General features: G+C 37.8%; 1 protein-coding gene across 1 annotated transcript; it reads left to right on the top strand.

Moving 5' to 3' along the window:
• The first annotated feature begins 18,777 nt into the window (after positions 1 to 18,777).
• Positions 18,778 to 19,947, top strand: LOC114194887. The gene is made up of 2 exons (XM_028085293.1): positions 18,778 to 18,915; positions 19,030 to 19,947. The coding sequence occupies exons 1-2, from the start codon at positions 18,778 to 18,780 to the stop codon at positions 19,945 to 19,947; spliced, it is 1,056 nt and encodes a 351-aa protein (XP_027941094.1).
• The last annotated feature ends 954 nt before the right edge of the window (positions 19,948 to 20,901 follow it).

Below are 20,901 nucleotides of genomic sequence, written 5' to 3'. Positions count from 1 at the left end.
AGCAACTGACAGATAAAGCCCAAAGTCCAGTGGAAGCCTATATAAAGAGACTTAAGGGAGCAGAAGAGGGGGAACTGACGATTTACAGCTGACAGCTTAGACACTTAGAACTCTCTGGTTTTGGCAGATAGCATCTCCACCACATCTCTCATTCTTTCTTTTATTTTCTTTCATTCATATCATCATGTATTTCATCAAAGCCATGGAGGGCTAAGCTTTAAGGGTTGATTCCACTGTAATTTCTTAAATGGATTCTGAGGTTAGATGAATTTATATGTTTTGTTATTTTGATTATTGTTGTGTTTTTTTTGTTTATCTATGTCCTTTGCTTCTTAATCGAATAGAAAATAATGATTTTAAATCTACATGCATGCTAATCATATGAGTTAAAAGGTTTTTAAATTAAATTGAGACTTTACTTTGATTTTGTTTAGAAACTTTCATTTGATTAAATAAGTTTTTGCCAATAATTGAGACTTTAATTTGATTAGAGGTAATTACTTTAACTAAAATTAGTCAAGACTTTACTTTGATTAATTAAGTTTTCTATTTGGTAAAGAAACAAAGGAATAGACATGATTAGGCATAGTAAAATTAATTGAGACTGTACTTTGATTGAATTTACTATGGATAATCTAACAATTCTCACTTTTGATTGAGACTGTACTTTGATTAAAAGTGAGGATGCCAACAAATGAATTGAGTCTTTACATTGATTTATTTGTAAATCAACAACAATAATTAATTTAACAATAATCTCTAGATAACCAATGAAGAATCTGATTTAGAAAAAGCAGTGGAATTGACCTATTTACTATTACTGTGTTTACAATCTTCCGTGTCATTTTCTTTTGCATATCAAAACCCCCTATTTTTATAGTTGCTAGTTTTAAATTGCATTTTTGAGAATCAAATATTTGAGATCAATTCCGTATTCGTTGTGAGACGACTCAGGGTTATCTTAACCGTAACTATTTTCTTCACTACAAATTGGCAATACTGAAGTTGCTAAAGTAGTGGTAATTTGATCGCCTAACGACAGCGATATCAAATTTGGCGCCGTTGCCGGGGAATACGGTTAGTATTTCTTTTATTTTGATTCAGTTTTTATTTATTTATTTTATTTTATTTTATTTTTATTTTTATTTCATTTTTATTTTTTATTTATTTTACGCATATACGTTTGATATAGTTTGTTATTTTGTAGTCTTTAGTTTTCTGTTAATATACTCCAAGCAAAGTTCTATTTTTGTTTTGATTAAGAATTTCTTTTAAGAAATTTTTGAGACTAGTTTGGAAAACTCTGTCTAGGAAAGACTTGGTATTTAAGTTGTCCATTGTGACGCACCTCTCTTTCCTGGGAGTAGACCCAACGACATCTTAACTCATTTCTTTCTTGAAATCTTTCTCCAAAACAAGAATAGGAAGAAAAAAAAACACACAGGGAAACATTTTCAGGTGGACTTGCATAGTGCATGACTCGGGCCAATCCGGGTCAATTTTATCAACTTGATTCAGAACTTGAAAGGAACTTGCGTAAATCACGTAGGAGACTTGAACTCAGGTGTTCTACTGAAGGAGCACCATCATCATCTGAACCTACCACTGAAAGTGTACCGCTAGAATCACCTCCGGTGATTAACATATCTTCTGATCCATCACCTGAACCAGAAATTCAAGAAGATAGAATGGAAGAAAGAACAATAAGAGAGTTGGCTTCACCGGATGCAGCAATTACACAAAACATGTGCATCCAATATCCAGATGGAGAATGTGAGCTTAAGTCTGGGTTAATCCATCTTTTACCCAAATTCCATGGATTAGCAGGAGAAGACCCGTACCATCATTTGAAGGAATTTCATGTTGTTTGTTCATCCATGAGACCTACAACAGTGACAGAGGAACATATCAAGCTTAAGGCTTTTCCATTCTCATTGCAAGATGTCGCTAAGAATTGGTTATACTGCCTTCCGCCAGGATCCATCAATACCTGGGAGACTCTGAAAAGATTATTTTTGGAAAAGTTTTTTCCAGCATCTAGAGTTGCTGCTATTCGCAAAGATATTTATGGGATAAGGCAACAAGAAAGAGAAAGTCTTCACGAGTATTGGGAGAGATTCAAAAAGTTGTGTGCTTCCTGTCCTCATCACCAAATAAACGAGCATCTCCTCATTCAATACTTTTATGAGGGATTGAGTATCATGGATAGACAAATGATAGATGCTGCAAGTGGAGGGTCATTGGTGGACAAAACGCCAACAAATGCAAGACAATTGATTGAAACTATGGCGTCAAACCATCAACAATTTTCCACAAGGAGTAATTCTATAACTCTATTGAAGGGAACCCATGGAGTAGAAGCTTCATATGTTGCAGATCACAAGAAATTAGAAGGGAAGTTGGATGACTTAGCAGCCATGGTAAGGACCTTGACAGACTTACAGAAAAAGCCTATCCCTTCTACTTTATGTGGAATTTGTGCTTCTACTAATCATCCTACAGAGGCTTGTTCTATGTTAAAAGAGACAGGGACGTTAGACAATGAACAAACTCAGGCATATGCTGCAAACATCTATGGCAATAATAGACCACCTCGGCAGCAATACAACCATGATTTGTCCTCCAACAAGTACAACCCAGATTGGAAGGAATATCCCAGCCAGAAATGGGGAAATCAACAGCCTCAACACCAACAAGTCTATGTTCCACCTCAACAGAGGCAACAACCACAACCAGCTGCAACCTCTGGTGATTCAAACATGGAGGCAATGATGAAAATGATGGCTGACATGATGAAGGGACAAATCAATGAGTTGAAACAGACGATGGAAGCAACCAATCAAAATTTACAGAACCAGATTGGACAAATGGCAAATGAGTTAAATCAGATGAAGTCTCAACAAGGCTCAAGCAATTTGCCTGCACAAACTGTAATCAACCCGAGAAATGTAAGTGCTATTACTTTAAGATCGGGTAAGCAAATACAAGGTCTTGGGGATGCCCAAGAAGATGAAGATAAGGACAATGAAGTTGTACCTAATGATGAAAGAGGAAGATCAGATGAAGCAACACAAGTAACATCTGAGATGCCTACACCTAGTGATAACTCCAGGTTGGTATCCCCTAATACTTCCTCTGAAAATCCTTCTCCTTATTCTCCTCCTCCTCCCTATCCAAACCGTTTGAAACCAAAAACTAAAAAGATGGTGGAGTTAGACAAAGAAATCCTGAATACTTTCAAGAAAGTGGAGATAAACATTCCTTTGTTGGATGCTGTGAGACAAATTCCTAAATACGCCAAGTTTCTCAAAGAATTATGTACACATAAAAGGCGTATTATGGACAAAGAGGTAGTGAACATGGGAAGAAACGTCTCTAGCTTAATCAAGAAGCCTGCAGTCAGAATGCCGCAAAAGTGTAAGGATCCAGGTATGTTTTCTGTTCCCTGCATTATAGGAAGTACTAAGTTTGACAATGCTATGTTAGATTTAGGAGCTTCCATTAATGTAATGCCTTTATCTGTTTTTACTTCACTTCATCTTGGACCTCTTAAGTCTACTGGTGTGGTCATTCAGTTGGCCAACCGTAGCACAGTTAACCCTGCAGGTGTGCTAGAAGATGTGCTTGTCCGTGTGGACAAGTTAATTTTTCCTGCAGATTTCTATATCTTGGACATGAAGGATGATGAAGGAATGAGTTCAACCACAATCATCTTGGGAAGACCATTCATGATGACAGCACGTACCAAGATAGACGTGCATGCAGGATCCTTGACTATGGAGATAGGAGATGAGAAGGTGCAATTCAACGTGCTAGAAGCCATGAAGCACCCAATTGAAGACCATTCTTTGTTTTGCATTGATTTATTGAGTAATGTAGTGAACAATTATGCTTTTGGACTTTTGGACGTTTTATCTGGTTTTTCTTCTTCTTTGGATTTTTCTTTTTCGAATGTTTCGGGCTCAATTTTAGACGAAAGAGAAAATTTTAAAACAGGTGATGTTGAGGACGCGGTGTCACTATTTGATACCTCTGTGGCGTCCAAGTGTGATGCTGAGGTGGCTGAAATTACCTTAGGCAATAAAATGTTGCCATCTGTGGAACAACCACCTACTTTGGAGTTGAAACCTTTACCATCTCATTTGAAATATGTTTATCTTGAGAGGGATGGGAAACTCCCTGTTATTATATCTGCCTTGCTTACTGACGAGCAGGAACAAAAGCTATTGCAGGTTATCAAAGATCACAAGCGAGCAATAGGCTGGACTTTGGCAGATATTCCTGGTATTAGTCCTTCTTTCTGCATGCACAGAATACTCTTGGAGGAGGATGCTAAGCCAGTAAGGCAACCTCAGAGGAGACTGAATCCTCAGCTGATGGAGGTTGTGAAGAAAGAAGTCACCAAGTTGCTACAAGCAGGTATTATATATCCCATTTCTGACAGCACTTGGGTGAGTCCTATACATGTGGTCCCCAAGAAATCTGGGATCACCGTGGTCAAGAATGAGAAGAACGAGTTGATTCCTACTCGTATTCAGAATAGCTGGAGGGTCTGTATTGATTATAGAAGACTAAACCAGGCCACCAGGAAGGACCACTTTCCTTTACCATTCATGGACCAGATGTTAGATCGATTGGCAGGTAAGTCTCATTACTGTTTTCTTGATGGATTCTCTGGGTATTTTCAGATTTGTATTGCCCCAGAAGATCAACATAAGACTACTTTTACTTGTCCATTCGGTACATATGCTTATAGGAAAATGCCATTTGGCCTTTGCAATGCTCCTGGAACATTTCAGCGATGTATGATGAGTATTTTTACAGATTTGTTGGAGCATTGTATTGAGGTTTTTATGGATGATTTTAGTGTATATGGTTCATCTTTTGATCACTGCTTGTCTAATCTTGCTAGAGTCTTGGAGAGATGTGAAGAAACTAACCTTGTTCTAAATTTTGAAAAATGTCATTTTATGGTGCAACAAGGTATAGTTTTAGGTCACGTTGTTTCCAAGAATGGTATATCTGTAGATCCTGCTAAAATTGATATTATTTCACAATTGCCTTACCCCTCTTCTGTGAAAGAGGTTCGATCTTTTCTTGGACATGCAGGATTTTACAGGAGGTTTATCAAGGACTTCAGCAAGATAGCCAACCCTCTCTCCAACTTGTTGCAAAAGGATATAGTATTTGACTTTGGAGAGAGGTGCAAAGATGCATTTGATACATTGAAAAAGGCGCTTACCACCACTCCTATCATCCAGCCACCTGACTGGACATTACCGTTCGAGTTGATGTGTGATGCATCAAACTTTGCAGTAGGAGCGGTGCTTGCACAAAAAGATGGGAAGCTATCACATGTGATATATTATGCTTCCAGAACATTGGATACAGCGCAGGCCAACTACACCACGACTGAGAAGGAATTATTGGCTGTTGTGTTTGCCTTGGACAAATTCAGACCGTATATACTTGGTTCCAAGGTAATTGTTTATACTGATCATGCAGCATTAAAATTCCTTCTGAAGAAAGCAGATTCAAAACCAAGGTTGATCAGATGGATGCTACTGCTCCAAGAGTTTGACATTGAGATTCTAGACAGAAGTGGAGCACATAACTTGGTAGCCGATCATCTTAGCAGGATTGAAAATGGAGAAGATAACATTCCTATTAAGGATGACTTTCCTGATGAAGTCCTCCTAGCATTGACTACTGTGAAAGGTATGTTTCCTGAACCTTGGTTTGCTGACATTGTTAATTATTTGGTTGTTTCTGCTATTCCTCCTTCCTTCTCCAAATATGAAAGAATCAAGCTAAAAAGTGAGGCAAAGTACTATATATGGGAAGACCCAATCTTATGGCGCATTGGTAGTGACCAAGTCATAAGGAGGTGTGTTCCAGATATCGAGATACCTCATGTGCTTGAGTTCTGTCATTCATCTCCTTTTGGTGGACATTATGGCACACAAAGAACAGGTAGGAAGGTGTTGGATTGTGGATTATATTGGCCTACTATTTTTAAAGATGCACAGAGGGTATATGAAAATTGTGAGCAGTGCCAAAGGGCAGCCAGATCCATTACAAGAAGGGATGAAATGCCTCAACAACCCATGCTTTATTGTGAGGTATTTGATATTTGGGGTATTGATTTTATGGGTCCTTTTCCTCCTTCTTTTGGGTTTTCTTATATTTTGCTTGCTGTAGACTATGTCTCCAAATGGGTGGAAGCCATAGCTACAAGGACTAATGATTCTCGAGTTGTTATGAGTTTTGTCAGGTCTAATATTTTCTGCAGATTTGGGATACCACGAGCCATCATCAGTGACCAGGGGACCCATTTCTGTAATAGGCTACTTGAGAATATGTTGAAGAAGTATGGGGTGACACATCGCATTGCTACACCATATCACCCCCAAACCAATGGACAAGCAGAGATCTCTAACAGGGAGATTAAAAAGATATTAGAGAAAGTAGTGAAGCCTAGTCGAAAGGATTGGGCCACAAGATTGGATGAAGCACTTTGGGCACACAGGACAGCCTACAAAACACCTATAGGTATGTCACCTTTCAGGGTGGTTTTTGGAAAGGCTTGTCATCTACCTGTGGAGATTGAACATCGGGCCTATTGGGCCGTGAAAGCATGCAACTTGGATTTGGAAGAAGCAGGAAATGAGCGAAAGCTTCAGTTGCAAGAACTAGAGGAGATTAGGCTAGCAGCCTATGAAAATTCAAAGTTTTACAAAGAGAAAACCAAGAAGTTCCATGACCAAAAGCTTGTGGCTAGAAAGGATTTCAAGGTAGGCCAGAAGGTGTTACTATACAAATCCAAGCTTGGTCACATGAGTGGTAAGTTGCGTTCTACTTGGGAAGGACCATACATTGTTACAGAAGTCTTCCCTTATGGAGCGGTGGAGATCAAGGAAGAATCTTCAGCAAGAACTTTTAAAGTTAATGGGCATCGTCTTCGGATATTCAATGAAAATCAAGATATGCTGAATAAGACGATGGATGGGATGAACTTGACTTCTCCCTCATACCTTCCACCTTGAGGAGGTAAGTACACTTCATACTTTTTCTTTGCATTTTATACATATTGAATACATTGAGGACAATGCATGGATAAAGTGTGGGGGTGTGGGGAGATTTCCCCCTTTTTCTGTTTTTGTTTTCTATTTGTTTTGTTTTTCCTTTTCTAATTTTGTTTTCTGTTTTTATTTAAAAAAAAAAGGGTTTTTGCTTTCAATAAAACATATTGACATTGGATTTTTGGATTTGATTTACTAATTGGAACGGTCATAATTCTGGGAAAATAAGAGTCATGTGCTATGAATGGATTGTTTTTGTGATTTACTTGATTGAGTTGATTTGAGAGTTTCTGGAATAAATCTTTTGTGAAAGAGTTTTTGACCTTGTGAGTTTTGAGCTTTATTGTAAGGATGAACTACCGTGTGTCATTCCTATTTTCTTGTGTGATTTGCTCATGTCTTGTTGATACTCAAATGTTTAGCTTGATTCTGTTGTTTTGCATCTTAGGTGAACATGCATGATTTGATATGACTGAGGCATTTCTTGTTTTTAGCTACTTGGCCAAATAAGCTAACCATAACATTGATCCATTGGTAGCCCCTTGAGCTTAAACCTCTTTTTCTTGTTTTGAGCATATTGCTAAACCTTAAAAAGAAAAAGACCATGTTTTTCCTTACCTTAGGGAGAAAGAAGGAGCTAGTGGATTATGTTGAGATTGGTTGAGGAATAAAGTGTGGGGGTGAGTATTTCCCCCACAAAGTTGTAAAAATGGCAAAAAGGAAAATAATTGTTGATGACAGAGTGTTGAAATGAAAAATGATTGCTGTCTGAAAAAGAGAAACAAAGGATAAAAGAGAAAAAAAAGAAGAAGAAGTAAAGATTGTTTTTGAAACTGTGCACCATAACTCTTTCTTCCTTACTATTTCAAAAACACACAAATCCTAAAGTTTTTCCTACCTTTGCCTTGGCCTCATTATAACCTGTGAAAAGTCCTCATGATTTTTGAATGCATGTTTTCTGAACGTTGTGAATATTAGAGTCTTGCTAAGCATTGGGAGTGTTTACTTGCATGGGTATTTTGAGTGAAAACACAAGCCAAAACACTTGAGCGAATCTTGGTGAGAAAATATATATTTAACTTGAGTGTTTCTCTTTCATATTTGATTATCTTGTAAACTCAAAAGATTAACTCGTGTGAAAAACAGAATTTTATCCATTTGTTTGTGCGTGACAACATGATTTCTAGAAGATTGATCTGTTTCCATTTGTAATCATTTCTTTAATCCATTGAAAATATGGAATAAAAGACCTCAGAAAAAAGTTTTGAAATTATTCAATTTTGCCCAGGAGTGCACAAGGATAAGTGTGGGTGTGTGATGAGTTCAAATTTTTGCCCTCATTTAATATTTAAATTTGGGGATTTAATTGAATTTTCTGTGCTTAAAGATTGATTTAATTAGGATTTGTGATTATTGGATTTATTGAGTAAGTTTGGTAAAAGTGGCGTAAAAATTGATTTTAGTTGCATAAAATATTATTGGATATTCTAACGTTTGTTAATGCAGCTGGAATTTATTTTTGGTCAATTAATAGTGTGATTTTAAAATATTCAAAGTTACAAAATAAGTCCAAAATCAAGAAATTCTGAAAAAGAATAAATCAGGAGCTAAATGCATCCCCAGTTTTTACTTGCACACCCCTTCTAAAGTAGACCACCAAACAAAAGCCTGTTCTGCACCCCAGTTTTCACTAAGTTGCACCCCTCCTACCACTTAAACTCCACTCAACCAGATCATGCCATGTGGCAATCCTCACCTTTTAAAATTAGCCAACCATAAGCCGCCACGTGTCATAATCCTCCACTCACCCAATTGACCACTCAGATCTTGCCACGTCATCATCTTCATCTCCCAAAAACCCTAACCCTAATTTCAACCACCATGACCACCCTCCACACAGCCGCCGCCGCCAATCTCGCCGGCCACCGCGGCGCGCCACCACCAGAGGAGAAGAGAAGCTGCAACCACCGCGCCTGCACCTGCGAATCCTTCACGCTGCCGCCGCACCTCCTCACTTCGCCGGAGCACCACCGCAACAGCAACGCCATCTTCTTCTCGCGTCCAGCAGCTCCGCGCGCCACCACCATCGTCATCTCCGCAGCAGCGCCACCATCATCGCGAAACCACCGCGAGTTCTTCTTCCTCACACAGCAGCCACCGCAGTGCACCTCCGGCCGCCACAGTTCGCGAACCAGCGCCATCCCGCAGCCAGCCACCGCGCCGTCACGAACCACCATCGCGCCTCCGTCTTCTCTGCACCTCACGCTGCTGCACTGCACGAACCAGTTCACCTCCTCACTTCGCCGGCGACGCACCAGAAACCACGGCAACCACACCTCCATCTTCTCGCGCAGACCACCACCACGAACAGCAATGCCTCTGCACCTTGCGCCACCATCTTCCTCACCGTTTCGCATCGCACACCGTGAAGCTTAATCCGCACAACCATGGCAGCAGCCCCGTCACGCACAGCAGCACTCGTCGGAGAAGGAGGAGCGCGCCTGCAACCTTCATTCGCGCCACCACGCCGGAAAACGGCAGCAGCCGCCGTCAGCCGCGCAGCCAAGGAAGAGTGTGAGAGAGAAACCCTAGTTCTGGAGAGAGACGCGCCACGTGTCAGGCTGCTATTGGACAGTCAAACTGGTCAACTGGTCAACTCTGGTCAACTGGTCAAAGTCAGCAGTCAACTCTGGTCAAAACTGCAAATATGGTTAAATGAGAATGGCAAAATTGGAAATTAGACAGCAATTAAGTTGCTAATTAATTAAATAAAAATAAAAGATTTTAGCAACTGACAGATAAAGCCCAAAGTCCAGTGGAAGCCTATATAAAGAGACTTAAGGGAGCAGAAGAGGGGGAACTGACGATTTACAGCTGACAGCTTAGACACTTAGAACTCTCTGGTTTTGGCAGATAGCATCTCCACCACATCTCTCATTCTTTCTTTTATTTTCTTTCATTCATATCATCATGTATTTCATCAAAGCCATGGAGGGCTAAGCTTTAAGGGTTGATTCCACTGTAATTTCTTAAATGGATTCTGAGGTTAGATGAATTTATATGTTTTGTTATTTTGATTATTGTTGTGTTTTTTTTGTTTATCTATGTCCTTTGCTTCTTAATCGAATAGAAAATAATGATTTTAAATCTACATGCATGCTAATCATATGAGTTAAAAGGTTTTTAAATTAAATTGAGACTTTACTTTGATTTTGTTTAGAAACTTTCATTTGATTAAATAAGTTTTTGCCAATAATTGAGACTTTAATTTGATTAGAGGTAATTACTTTAACTAAAATTAGTCAAGACTTTACTTTGATTAATTAAGTTTTCTATTTGGTAAAGAAACAAAGGAATAGACATGATTAGGCATAGTAAAATTAATTGAGACTGTACTTTGATTGAATTTACTATGGATAATCTAACAATTCTCACTTTTGATTGAGACTGTACTTTGATTAAAAGTGAGGATGCCAACAAATGAATTGAGTCTTTACATTGATTTATTTGTAAATCAACAACAATAATTAATTTAACAATAATCTCTAGATAACCAATGAAGAATCTGATTTAGAAAAAGCAGTGGAATTGACCTATTTACTATTACTGTGTTTACAATCTTCCGTGTCATTTTCTTTTGCATATCAAAACCCCCTATTTTTATAGTTGCTAGTTTTAAATTGCATTTTTGAGAATCAAATATTTGAGATCAATTCCGTATTCATTGTGAGACGACTCAGGGTTATCTTAACCCTAACTATTTTCTTCACTACAAATTGGCAATACTGAAGTTGCTAAAGTAGTGGTAATTTGATCGCCTAACGACAGCGATATCACGCTGCCATTTTCTTCTACTAGGGTTTGGACCTTCACCGTCTCCGTCAAGCTTGTTTGAACACATCCTTATTCCACCTAAGTTATTCCTCATCCAATACATTTCTTATGGTAACGCCGTTGTCTTGGGTCCATCTGAAGTCACTCTTAGTAACTTCGTTTTCTCTGTTCATCCATTCTCCAGCTCGCTAAACTGCTCTAAGAGCTGCGGTACTTCACTGTTCGTAGTTAGGACCCCCTCACTAGCTCATTTCCAAGTAAAGGAAGTTAGGGTTCATGCTTTAATTCACCCTTTACATGCTTTTGGTTCTGTTTCATGGTTGTTATGATAGTTTGCTGCTTATGATTCTGTGAAAATGCGTTGAGTGTTGTTGGGAATGAGTTCCTGGATGAAAACACGCGGAACAGTGGGAGAGAATTGATATTCTCGCCCAAGCGAGCTCGTCTCGCCTAGGCGAGAATAGTAGGAACTCGCTCAATTTTCTGCTCGAGCGCTCGCCCAGGCGAGGGGCTATATTTTTGAGTGACGAACTGTCTCGCTTGAGCGAGACAGCCTCGCCTAAGCGAGAGCTCACAGATTTCTCAGGGGCCACTGTTGCAGTCTCGCCTAAGTGAGAGTCTGCAGCTTGAGCGAGAGCACCCCTCTCGCCTGAGCGAGGACTCCCAGCTTTAGCGAGACCTAGCTTGGGTTTTTACTATGCTTCGTTTCATGAATATTGTTGGTTGTTTGATTGGCTGGTTCATTTATTTATTATATAAAGGGGATGGATATGCATGTGCTATGTATGTTATGGGTGGGAGCTAATGAATTGGGGATGAGCTTGGCATGATATATGATTGATGGTTGGTCATGTATACTAAATTACATGTTAATGGTATGCATAGGAACTTCATGATTGGTTGATTATGTATGAGTAAGGTTTGTGTAGGAGGTAATCCCATGACTAGGGATGGCAACGGGTCGGGTCAGGCACGGATAGTGCCTACCTGCAACCCGACCCGCAAAAAGAAATTCGCGCGTTACCCGCTCGTTTACCCGCCGAGTATCCGCTTAAAAAGTACCCGCGGATATTTTTAAAACCCGTGGGTATCCGTGGATACCCGATACCCGCAAATATTTAAAAAAATATGTATGTTATAAATTTTTTAATATAAAATTATAAAAATAAAATATAAATTAAATTAAATTATAATTATAATTAAATTTGGCATAATAAAATATACTATTACTTCTAATTTTAATTAAATTTAACTTAATAAAATATAATTTTAATTTTAATTTTAATTTTTTGCGGGTAACGGGTACCCACGGGTACGGATTGTATGATACCCGTACCCGACCCATTTATAAGCGGGTATTAAAATACCCGCTACCCGCGGGTAGTAACTATCCGTCGTGGATTTTATTCGCGGATATCCGCGGACACGGGTATTTTTGCCATCCATACCCATGACCCTTGTAGTGGGGCTCGTGGTGGTGCCTCATCAAATGGACATAATTATGTGGGCCTTTCTAGGGGGAGTTCACGGTGGTGCCTCAGTTATTGGACCTAATTCCATGAACCTCGAGTTGAGGGTTCACGGTGGTGCCTCAAGATCAGGACGTAATTCCACAAGGGTAACGTGGTGGTGCCTCAAGGCCACGACGTAATTCCACAAAGGCCACGTGGTGGTGCCTCTTGTAAGGGTGTAATTCCGCGAAGGCCTCGTGGTGCCTCATATGTGGATGTCTGCCATTTATGCTTGAATATGAAATTGTATGTTGAGTGTATGATATGAGAACTTTTTCACTAGCTCACCCTTTTGCTTGTTTGTATGATTGTGTGTGGTTTCCTCCTTTGCGATGACCGTCAACCTTGTTGATGTGAGCAGATGTGAGAACCCCTAGCAGTGGTAATGATAATAGAGATGCTGCGGTTTGATGAAATCTTGGACGACTATCGGGCTCACTATGGGGGCCTCAGCTTTTGGAGTTTAGTAGTAGTAGTTTCTCTCGCACTTGACGAGACTTTGTACTTCGTTTAGGCCATGTGGAGCCTTTTCCTTTTTGTATGAATATGTTGGGGTACTGAGTACTCCATATTCCAGTTTTCCACACTCTATGGATATTTTATATATGGCGTTTTATTTAAATTGATTCTTATCCATTTAATTGGGACGTTACACATGATATAACATGATATAATAACAAATAATAGTCATATTTTTTTGAATTCTACTATCATGTGTGCTTGTTTTATGCAGAGAAAATAAAGAGAAAAAATGAAAAGTTTTTTTTTCTAACTAAAAAAAAATATGTAACAAATTTAATTTGACGTCCCTAAATTTTTTGTCCAAGTTCCGTCACTGCACCTGACCCCATCCTTTAGCTTAGAAAAGTATAAGGCTAATAGAAAGGAAATAAAAATATTCATTCCTATTAACTCTTGGAACCAACAAGTATTTTGACCTTTATTCCATAGTTCATTCAAATTGAACAAATCAAATGGCGACCAAATAAGTTTTTTTTACACATATATCACAATTTACTCTTTTTATTACCACCATAGCATAACATATTGTGCACAAAATTACATAGATAGCACAATATTTTTTTTTTAGGTGGAAATTGGTCTCTAGGGACCCGAATTCTGTGTTTGGCAAGACCATTTTTTTTCTTTCAATCTTAGTTGGAACTAGTATACGGGGCGTATTTATTTATTTTGTATATTAAAATAATAAAATAGTGAAAGTATTATGTAATGAAATATTATGAAAATTAAGTTATATTGTTGTAAATGTTGTTATTAAAGTAATGAAATAGTAAATCTAAGTGATGTAATAATAATTTCAGTTTTAAATATAATAAATAGAATTGATATCACAATATAATACAGTTAATTGATTTTACAAAATAATTATACGTGCGAACATTTATTTTTTGTTTTTTGTTTATATTAAATTTTTTTAGAATAATAATATAATTGTTATTATATTTATTTAACCATTAAAAATACTAATAATAATATTAATATAAATTATAAATTATACAAATTTTAAAAGATTAAAACTCTATTCAGCAAAAGTATTTAGTATAACAACGTTTTCTATAATTAAAAAAAAACACACTTATAATAATACCATTATGAATAGTAATAATAATAATAAAAATAATAATGATATCAATAATAATAATAATATTTATGCTATAAATATTAATATTAATGCTAACACTAAGGCTAATGTCAACTATAATAATAATAATCTATAATTATATATAAAGATATACATAACAACAAAACAAATAAAAATGACAAGTAATTGAAATACGATCATGTAGTAAATTAACTTAAAATGTGTGTTTAACTATAATGATAATAATAATAATAATAATAATACCATTATAATAATATCTCGTTGTGATAAAAATAATAACAATACAATAACTACATATATATAAAGAGATATACATTTGTTGTGTGCTCTTTTGTTTATACAATTTTATCCTCTTAATTATTATTTGTTAAATTAAAATAACTATTCATAATAAAAATTATTTGTCCACTTTATCATTTTAATAATTTTAGTAACTATTTTTTTAATTCAACTAATTACATAGATATAAAAATAAAATGAGCAACAAAACAAATAAAAAGTACAAGTAATTGAAATATGATCCCATAGTAAATAAATGTAAAATGTGTAATTAACTATAATAATAATAATAATAATAATAATAATAATAATAATAATAACACTAAAATAATATCACGTAGTGATAAAAGTAATAATAATAATAATAATAATAATAATAATAATAATAATAATAAGAATAAGAATAATAATAATAATAATAATAATAATAATAATACAACTACATATATAAAAAGATAAACATCTTTGGTATCTTTTTTGGTTTTTCAATTTTATCCTCTTAATTGTTATATTTTAAACTTAAATAACTATTTAAAATAAAACAATATTTTTCAGTTTTATTATTTTACTAATTTTAGTAACTATTTTTTTTTTGAATTGAAATAATTATTCAAATATAAAGATAAATAAACGATAAAACATGATTCATAGATAGTAAATAAAAGTAAAATGTATATGTAACCATAATAATAATAACTATTATAATAATTATAGCTCTAATTAATAATAATAATAATAATAATTGTAATATAATAATAGAAATAGTTGTAGTTAATAATAATAATAATAATAATAATAATACTTATAGTAGGTAGAAATACTGATTATAATAATTATAGTTGATAACAACGATTATAATTAATAATAATAATTATTATTATTATTATTATTGTTATTATAATTAGAGAAAATAATAATAATAACAATAATTAGAGTTATAATTGATAATAATAACAGTAATATAAAACTAATATAATAAATATCATGAAAATTAAATTATATTATTGTGAATGTTATTATCAATGAAATAAAGTTGTAAATTCAGTTTTAAATATAATAAATAAAATTAATATCACAATATGATGTAGTTAATTGATTTTACAAAAATAATTATAATAGTATATGACTTGTGCGTGTAAGCACATTTTTTTATTTATTTCAAATCTGTTTAGAATAATAATATAATTTTTATTATTTTTATTTAACCATTAATAATAATAATAATATAAATTATAAATTATAAAAGTTTTAAAAGATTAAAAATCTATTTAGCAAAAGTATTTAGTATAATAACGTGTTTTATAATTAAAAAAAGCACTTATACTATGAATAGTTATAATAATAAAAAATTATACTAATAATAAGAAACAAATGATAATAATAATAATTTTTATGCTATAAATATTAATGTCAATGTAAATACCAAGGATGATGTTGACATACTAATAATCTATAATTATATATAAAGATATACATCAACAACAAAACAATTAAGAATGACATGTAATTGAGATATGATATCGTAATAAATAAATGTAAAATGTGTGTTTAACTATAATAATAATAACAATAATAACAATAGACAATAATAATAATAATAATAATAATAATAATAATAATAATAATAATAATAATAATACAACTACATATATAAAGAGATAAACATCTTTGGTATCTTTTTTGCTTTTTCAATTTTATCCTCTTAATTGTTATATTTTAAACTTAAATAATTATTTAAAATAAAAAAAATATTTTTCAGTTTTATTATTTTACTAATTTTAGTTACTATTTTTTTGAATTGAAATAATTATTCAAATATAAAGATAAATAAACAACAAAACAAATAAAAGGGTGAAGTAATTAAAACATGATTCATAGATAGTAAATAAAAGTGAAATGTATATGTAACCATAATAATAATAACTATTACAATTGTAAGACCCACTTTATTTCTTACCTTTAATTTAATGGGGCTGCCCCAAACGGTTGGGCCTAAGGGCTGGCCCAGTAAGGAAAAGGAGACCCTAAGTCTGTTCTCACATCTCCATTCCCTTACTCTTCTGTTTTTCACGGTCGTCAAATCCTCTCTTTCTCTCAACAAGAACCTCTGCTAGGGTTTTGAGACCCATTTGATTTCCAAGAGAGTTCCCCTCTTCCACCTCCCAAGATCTACGCTCTAAACCGTGGTGCTCGTAGTCTAAGAGTCGAGGGTTCCGCTAGCTCTTTCTAGGTAAGGGAAGCTAGGACCTTCCGTTATTTATGTTTTTCTGCTGTTTTGGACGCCTTTTCGTGTCTGTATGGATTGTTTGGTGTTGTATCCGTTCTGGTTCGGGTTTAAGCATGTTTTGGTTTGAGGTTTTGGCTACTGTATGCGAAAATAGTGGCGGGTGCTGGTTTTCTCGCCCAAGCGAGCTAGTCTCGCCTAGGCGAGATTATTAGAGGCTCGCCTAGGCTTTTGTCACTCGAATTGTCGCCTAAGCGACTTACGATCTTTTTGAGCGAGGGGTGTTCTCGCCTAGGCGAGAAGGGGCTCGTTTGAGCGAGACCCCGCAGAGCCCCTTGTTCCTTGTCGCGCTCTCGCCTAGGCTAGATGGGATCCGCCTGAGGTAGAAGGCCCCCTTCGCTTGAGCGAGCCCTGCTAGCTTGGGCGAGACAACGGGCAGGTTTTGATGTTGTTGTTGAGTGTTTCGTTGATGTGTGGTTTATTATATGATCCCGTATGCTTTACGAGATGGGTTGTGTGATGATGGCATGATTAATATGTTCCATTCGAAATGGAAATGGCATGTTAGTTGATTTGGTATGAATCAAAAAGCACGGGTTGTATGAACTGTTAATTTTACATGATATTATTGTTATGAGAAATTCTTGGTTGGTGGGTGGAACATGTTTAAAGTATGGGTAGGGCATAATTCCATGTCTCTTGTAATGAGAGATATTGGTGGCGCCTCAACGGTTGGACGTAATTCCATGGATCCCCTTAAGGGGAGTCCCTAGTGGTGCCTCGATAAACGGACGTAATTCCACGGGAGGTCGTGGTGGTGCCTTAGGGCTAGGGCGTAATTCCACGAAGGCCACGTGGTGGTGCCTCCTGTAAGGGTATAATTCCGTGAAGGCCTCACGGTGACGCCTCAATGCTAGGACGTAATTCCACTGCCACGTGGTGGTGCCTCAGGTACATATCTGGATAGTCAAGTCTTAGGTTTTGATATGGATGAGTACTTCACATGCGGGAGTCTGCTATGTATGTTTGAATGTTAATGGTATGTTGTATGCATGATATGATGACCTCTTCGCTAGCTTACCCTTTTGCTTGCTTGTGTGTTATGTGTGGACTCTACCTTTGCGATGATCATCAACCTTGTTGATGTGAGCAGATGTGAGAACTCCTGTGGTGACGGTAATAGGGATGTTACAGCTTGACGCATTACTGTGGGGCCCATTACCGGTGGATTCTATGATTCATGTTTTCTTGTACGAACAAGACCTAGTACTCTTAATTGTGTTGTTTTCAGTATATTTCCGATTGGGCCATGTGGGGCCCTTTTCTTGTAATCTCGTACTCTCTGATTATTCATGTATGTGATGTTTTACTAATTGAGGTTATTCAGTTTTTGGGACGTTACATTTATGGTATCAAAGCGGTCGTTCCTTAGGTCTGTGGACTTCGGTGTCCGCTTAGCTTTCTCTGTGTCTTTCTGAGTATTCTTAGTTAAATCTTGTCTTATCAAGCCTAACCAAGTGATTTCCTGTGTGCCAGCAAACTATGGCACCATCTCGTAGGACTCCGCAATCTTCCCAGGACGATGTGCCAGATATCGCTAGGGCGATCGAAGCAATGGTAGCTACTATGACGTAGCAGAGCACGACAATGATGCAACAACATGAAGCATCAATGCAGCGACAAGCGGCAACGCTGGAACAACAACAACTGGAGATGCAGCAGATGGAGGCTGCAAGGGCGGCTGCTGAAGACGCTCACAGACAGAATATGGAGGCCCTCCGCCAGCTGAAGGAGAACAGGGTAGCTGCCCCTGCTTTTGGCCCAGATCAACGACCTACCGTTAGGGAGTGGAGACTAGAGGACTTTCTGAAACACCACCCGGTGAAGTTTGGAGGCAAGACCAGTCCGGACGCAGCAGACCAGTGGCTGAAGGACTTAGAGAGGATATTTGATGCCAAGATGTGCTCAAAGGAGAGTAGACTGGCGTTCGTAGTGTACATGCTCACGGGTGAGGCTGAGCACTAGTGGGTCTATATGAAGTCCATGATGGAGGAGAGACAGGAAGCAGTTACTTGGGAGGTTTTTAGGAGAAAATTTCTCTCTGAGTACTTCCCTGACAACGTTAAGTATGCTAAAGAGGTGGAGTTTCTACAGCTAACTCAAGGGAACAGATCCGTGACTGAGTATGCCGAAAAGTTCAAGCATCTCAGTCGTTTCTAGACCATGCCACTGGATGAAGAGTGGCGATGCAGGAAGTTCGAGAACGGCCTCCGTGGAGACCTCCGTCTGATGGTGGCCCCACTATCCATCAAAGACTTTGCCGCTTTGGTGGAAAAGGCAAGGGTCATGGAGAAGATGAAGGTAGAGGTGGAAACTCAGCGCCCGTTCCAGTAGAGAGTGGAAGGACCATCTGGGTCAAAGCATAGGCATGAGGAGAGAAGGAAGCCCTATACTAGGCCCCATTTCTAGTCTCAGGGGTCTAGGGAGTCTTCTTCCCAGCAGAACAGGATTCAGTGCTACCAGTGTGGAGGACCGCACAAGAAGAGTGTCTGCCCCCAGCTTGCAGGCTTCAAGAAATGCAACAACTGTGGTAAGGAAGGCCACTTTGGGAGGGACTGCCCCACCCTTGCTAGAGTAGTGACGCGACCTCCAGTACAGACTCCTGCGCAGAAGCAGCAGAGGCACAGAGGCAACAACCCTCAGGCGATTGATAGAGTATACGCCATGACCGAAGCAGAGGCAGCAGGTTCAGGTAACCTCGTTATGGGTGATTGTTTGATAGTTGGAAAAGATTGTTGTGTGTTATATGACTCTGGAGCGACACACTCATTTGTGTCAGATGCATGTGTGAAAAAGTTGAGTCTGCCGGTGTGTGAGCTGCAGTGTGAACTTGTGGTGTCTACTCCGGCATCAGGTTTAGTCAGGACATCGTCTGTGTGTACTAGGTGTCCAGTGGAGGTGGAGGGACACAAGTATAAAGTAAATCTGATCTGCTTACCTCTAGAGGAGTTAGAGGTGATCTTGGGAATGGATTGGCTCTCTGTCAATCGCATTGTTATAGATTGTCGAGAGAAGAAGTTGTTTTTCCCCAACACGGAGGAGCCTGAATTGTTGACATCTCAGGGAGTTGAGAAAGAACTACAAGGGGGTGCACAGTGTTACATAATCTTCACGCATCTAGAAGTAGGGAAAGAGGAGGAGACGTTCGTTATTCCGGTGGTGCAGGACTTCGGGGACGTATTTCCAGAGGAAGTACCATGGTTACCTCCCCACAGAGAGGTGGAGTTCTCTATCGATTTAGTGCCGGGGATAGGTCTGGTGTCGATGGCTCCATACCGCATGGCTCCAACAGAGTTGGTCGAACTTAAGAAACATATTGAGGAGCTTTTGTGAAAACAGTTCATACGACCTAGTACGTCACCTTGGGGAGCACCAATGTTGTTGGTAAAGAAAAAGGATGGGAGTTCATGCCTGTGTGTGGACTACAGGCAGCTAAACAAGATGACGATCAAGAACAAGTACCCCCTTTTAAGAATAGACGACCTGATGGATCAGTTGCATGGGTCATCGGTATTCTTGAAGATTGACTTATGGTCGGGTTATCACCAAATATTGGTGAAGGAGGATGACGTACAGAAGACGACCTTCAAGTCCCGGTACGGACACTATAAGTATGTGGTTATGCCTTTTGGGGTGACCAATGCTCTAGCGGTGTTCATGGACTACATGAACCAGATATTCAGACCGTTTCTAGATAAGTTTGTCGTGGTCTTCATAGACGATATCCTTATCTATTCCAGGACTCAATAGGAGCATGCCGAGCACCTAAGGATAGTGCTTGGTATCCTGAGGGAGAGACAACTGTATGCAAAATTGTCCAAGTGTGAGTTCTGGATGGATAAAGTCCAATTCTTGGGTCACATAATATCAGCACGGGGCATTGCAATGGATCCAACGAAGGTTGATGCAGTGGTTAAGTGGGAAAGTCCCAAGTCAGCAACTGAGATCAGGAGTTTCGTGGGATTGGCTGGCTACTATAGGAGGTTCATAGAGGGATTCTCCAAGATAGTGGCACCTTTGACACAACTCACCCGGAAGGACCAACCTTTCACCTGGACGGATTAGTGTGAGGAAAACTTCCAAGAGCTTAAGCGGAGGTTGACAAGTGCTCCAATATTAGTAATCCCTGACGTTGGAAAACCCTTTGAGGTTTACTGTGATGCCTCCCACCTGGGGTTGGGCTATGTGTTGATGCAGGAGAAGAAGGCAGTGGCCTACGCTTTGAGGCAACTCAAGGTGCATGAGAGAAACTATCCCACTCATGACCTCGAGTTGGCAGCCATCGTG

Source organism: Vigna unguiculata, chromosome 8 (assembly GCF_004118075.2).
Source record: "Vigna unguiculata cultivar IT97K-499-35 chromosome 8, ASM411807v1, whole genome shotgun sequence".
NCBI lineage: Eukaryota > Viridiplantae > Streptophyta > Magnoliopsida > Fabales > Fabaceae > Vigna > Vigna unguiculata.
Note: the sequence above shows the minus strand (reverse complement) of the source record. Positions and strands in the feature narration are given on the sequence as shown.

What these genes read in the sequence shown, in the direction of transcription:
- LOC114194887 (XM_028085293.1), top strand. Translation starts at nt 18,778, where the DNA reads ATGCCACTGGATGAAGAGTGGCGATGCAGGAAGTTCGAGAACGGCCTC. An exon ending in GGGTCATGGAGAAGATGAAG is followed by an intron (nt 18,916 to 19,029) that starts GTAGAGGTGGAA and finishes TTCTAGTCTCAG; the next exon opens with GGGTCTAGGGAGTCTTCTTC.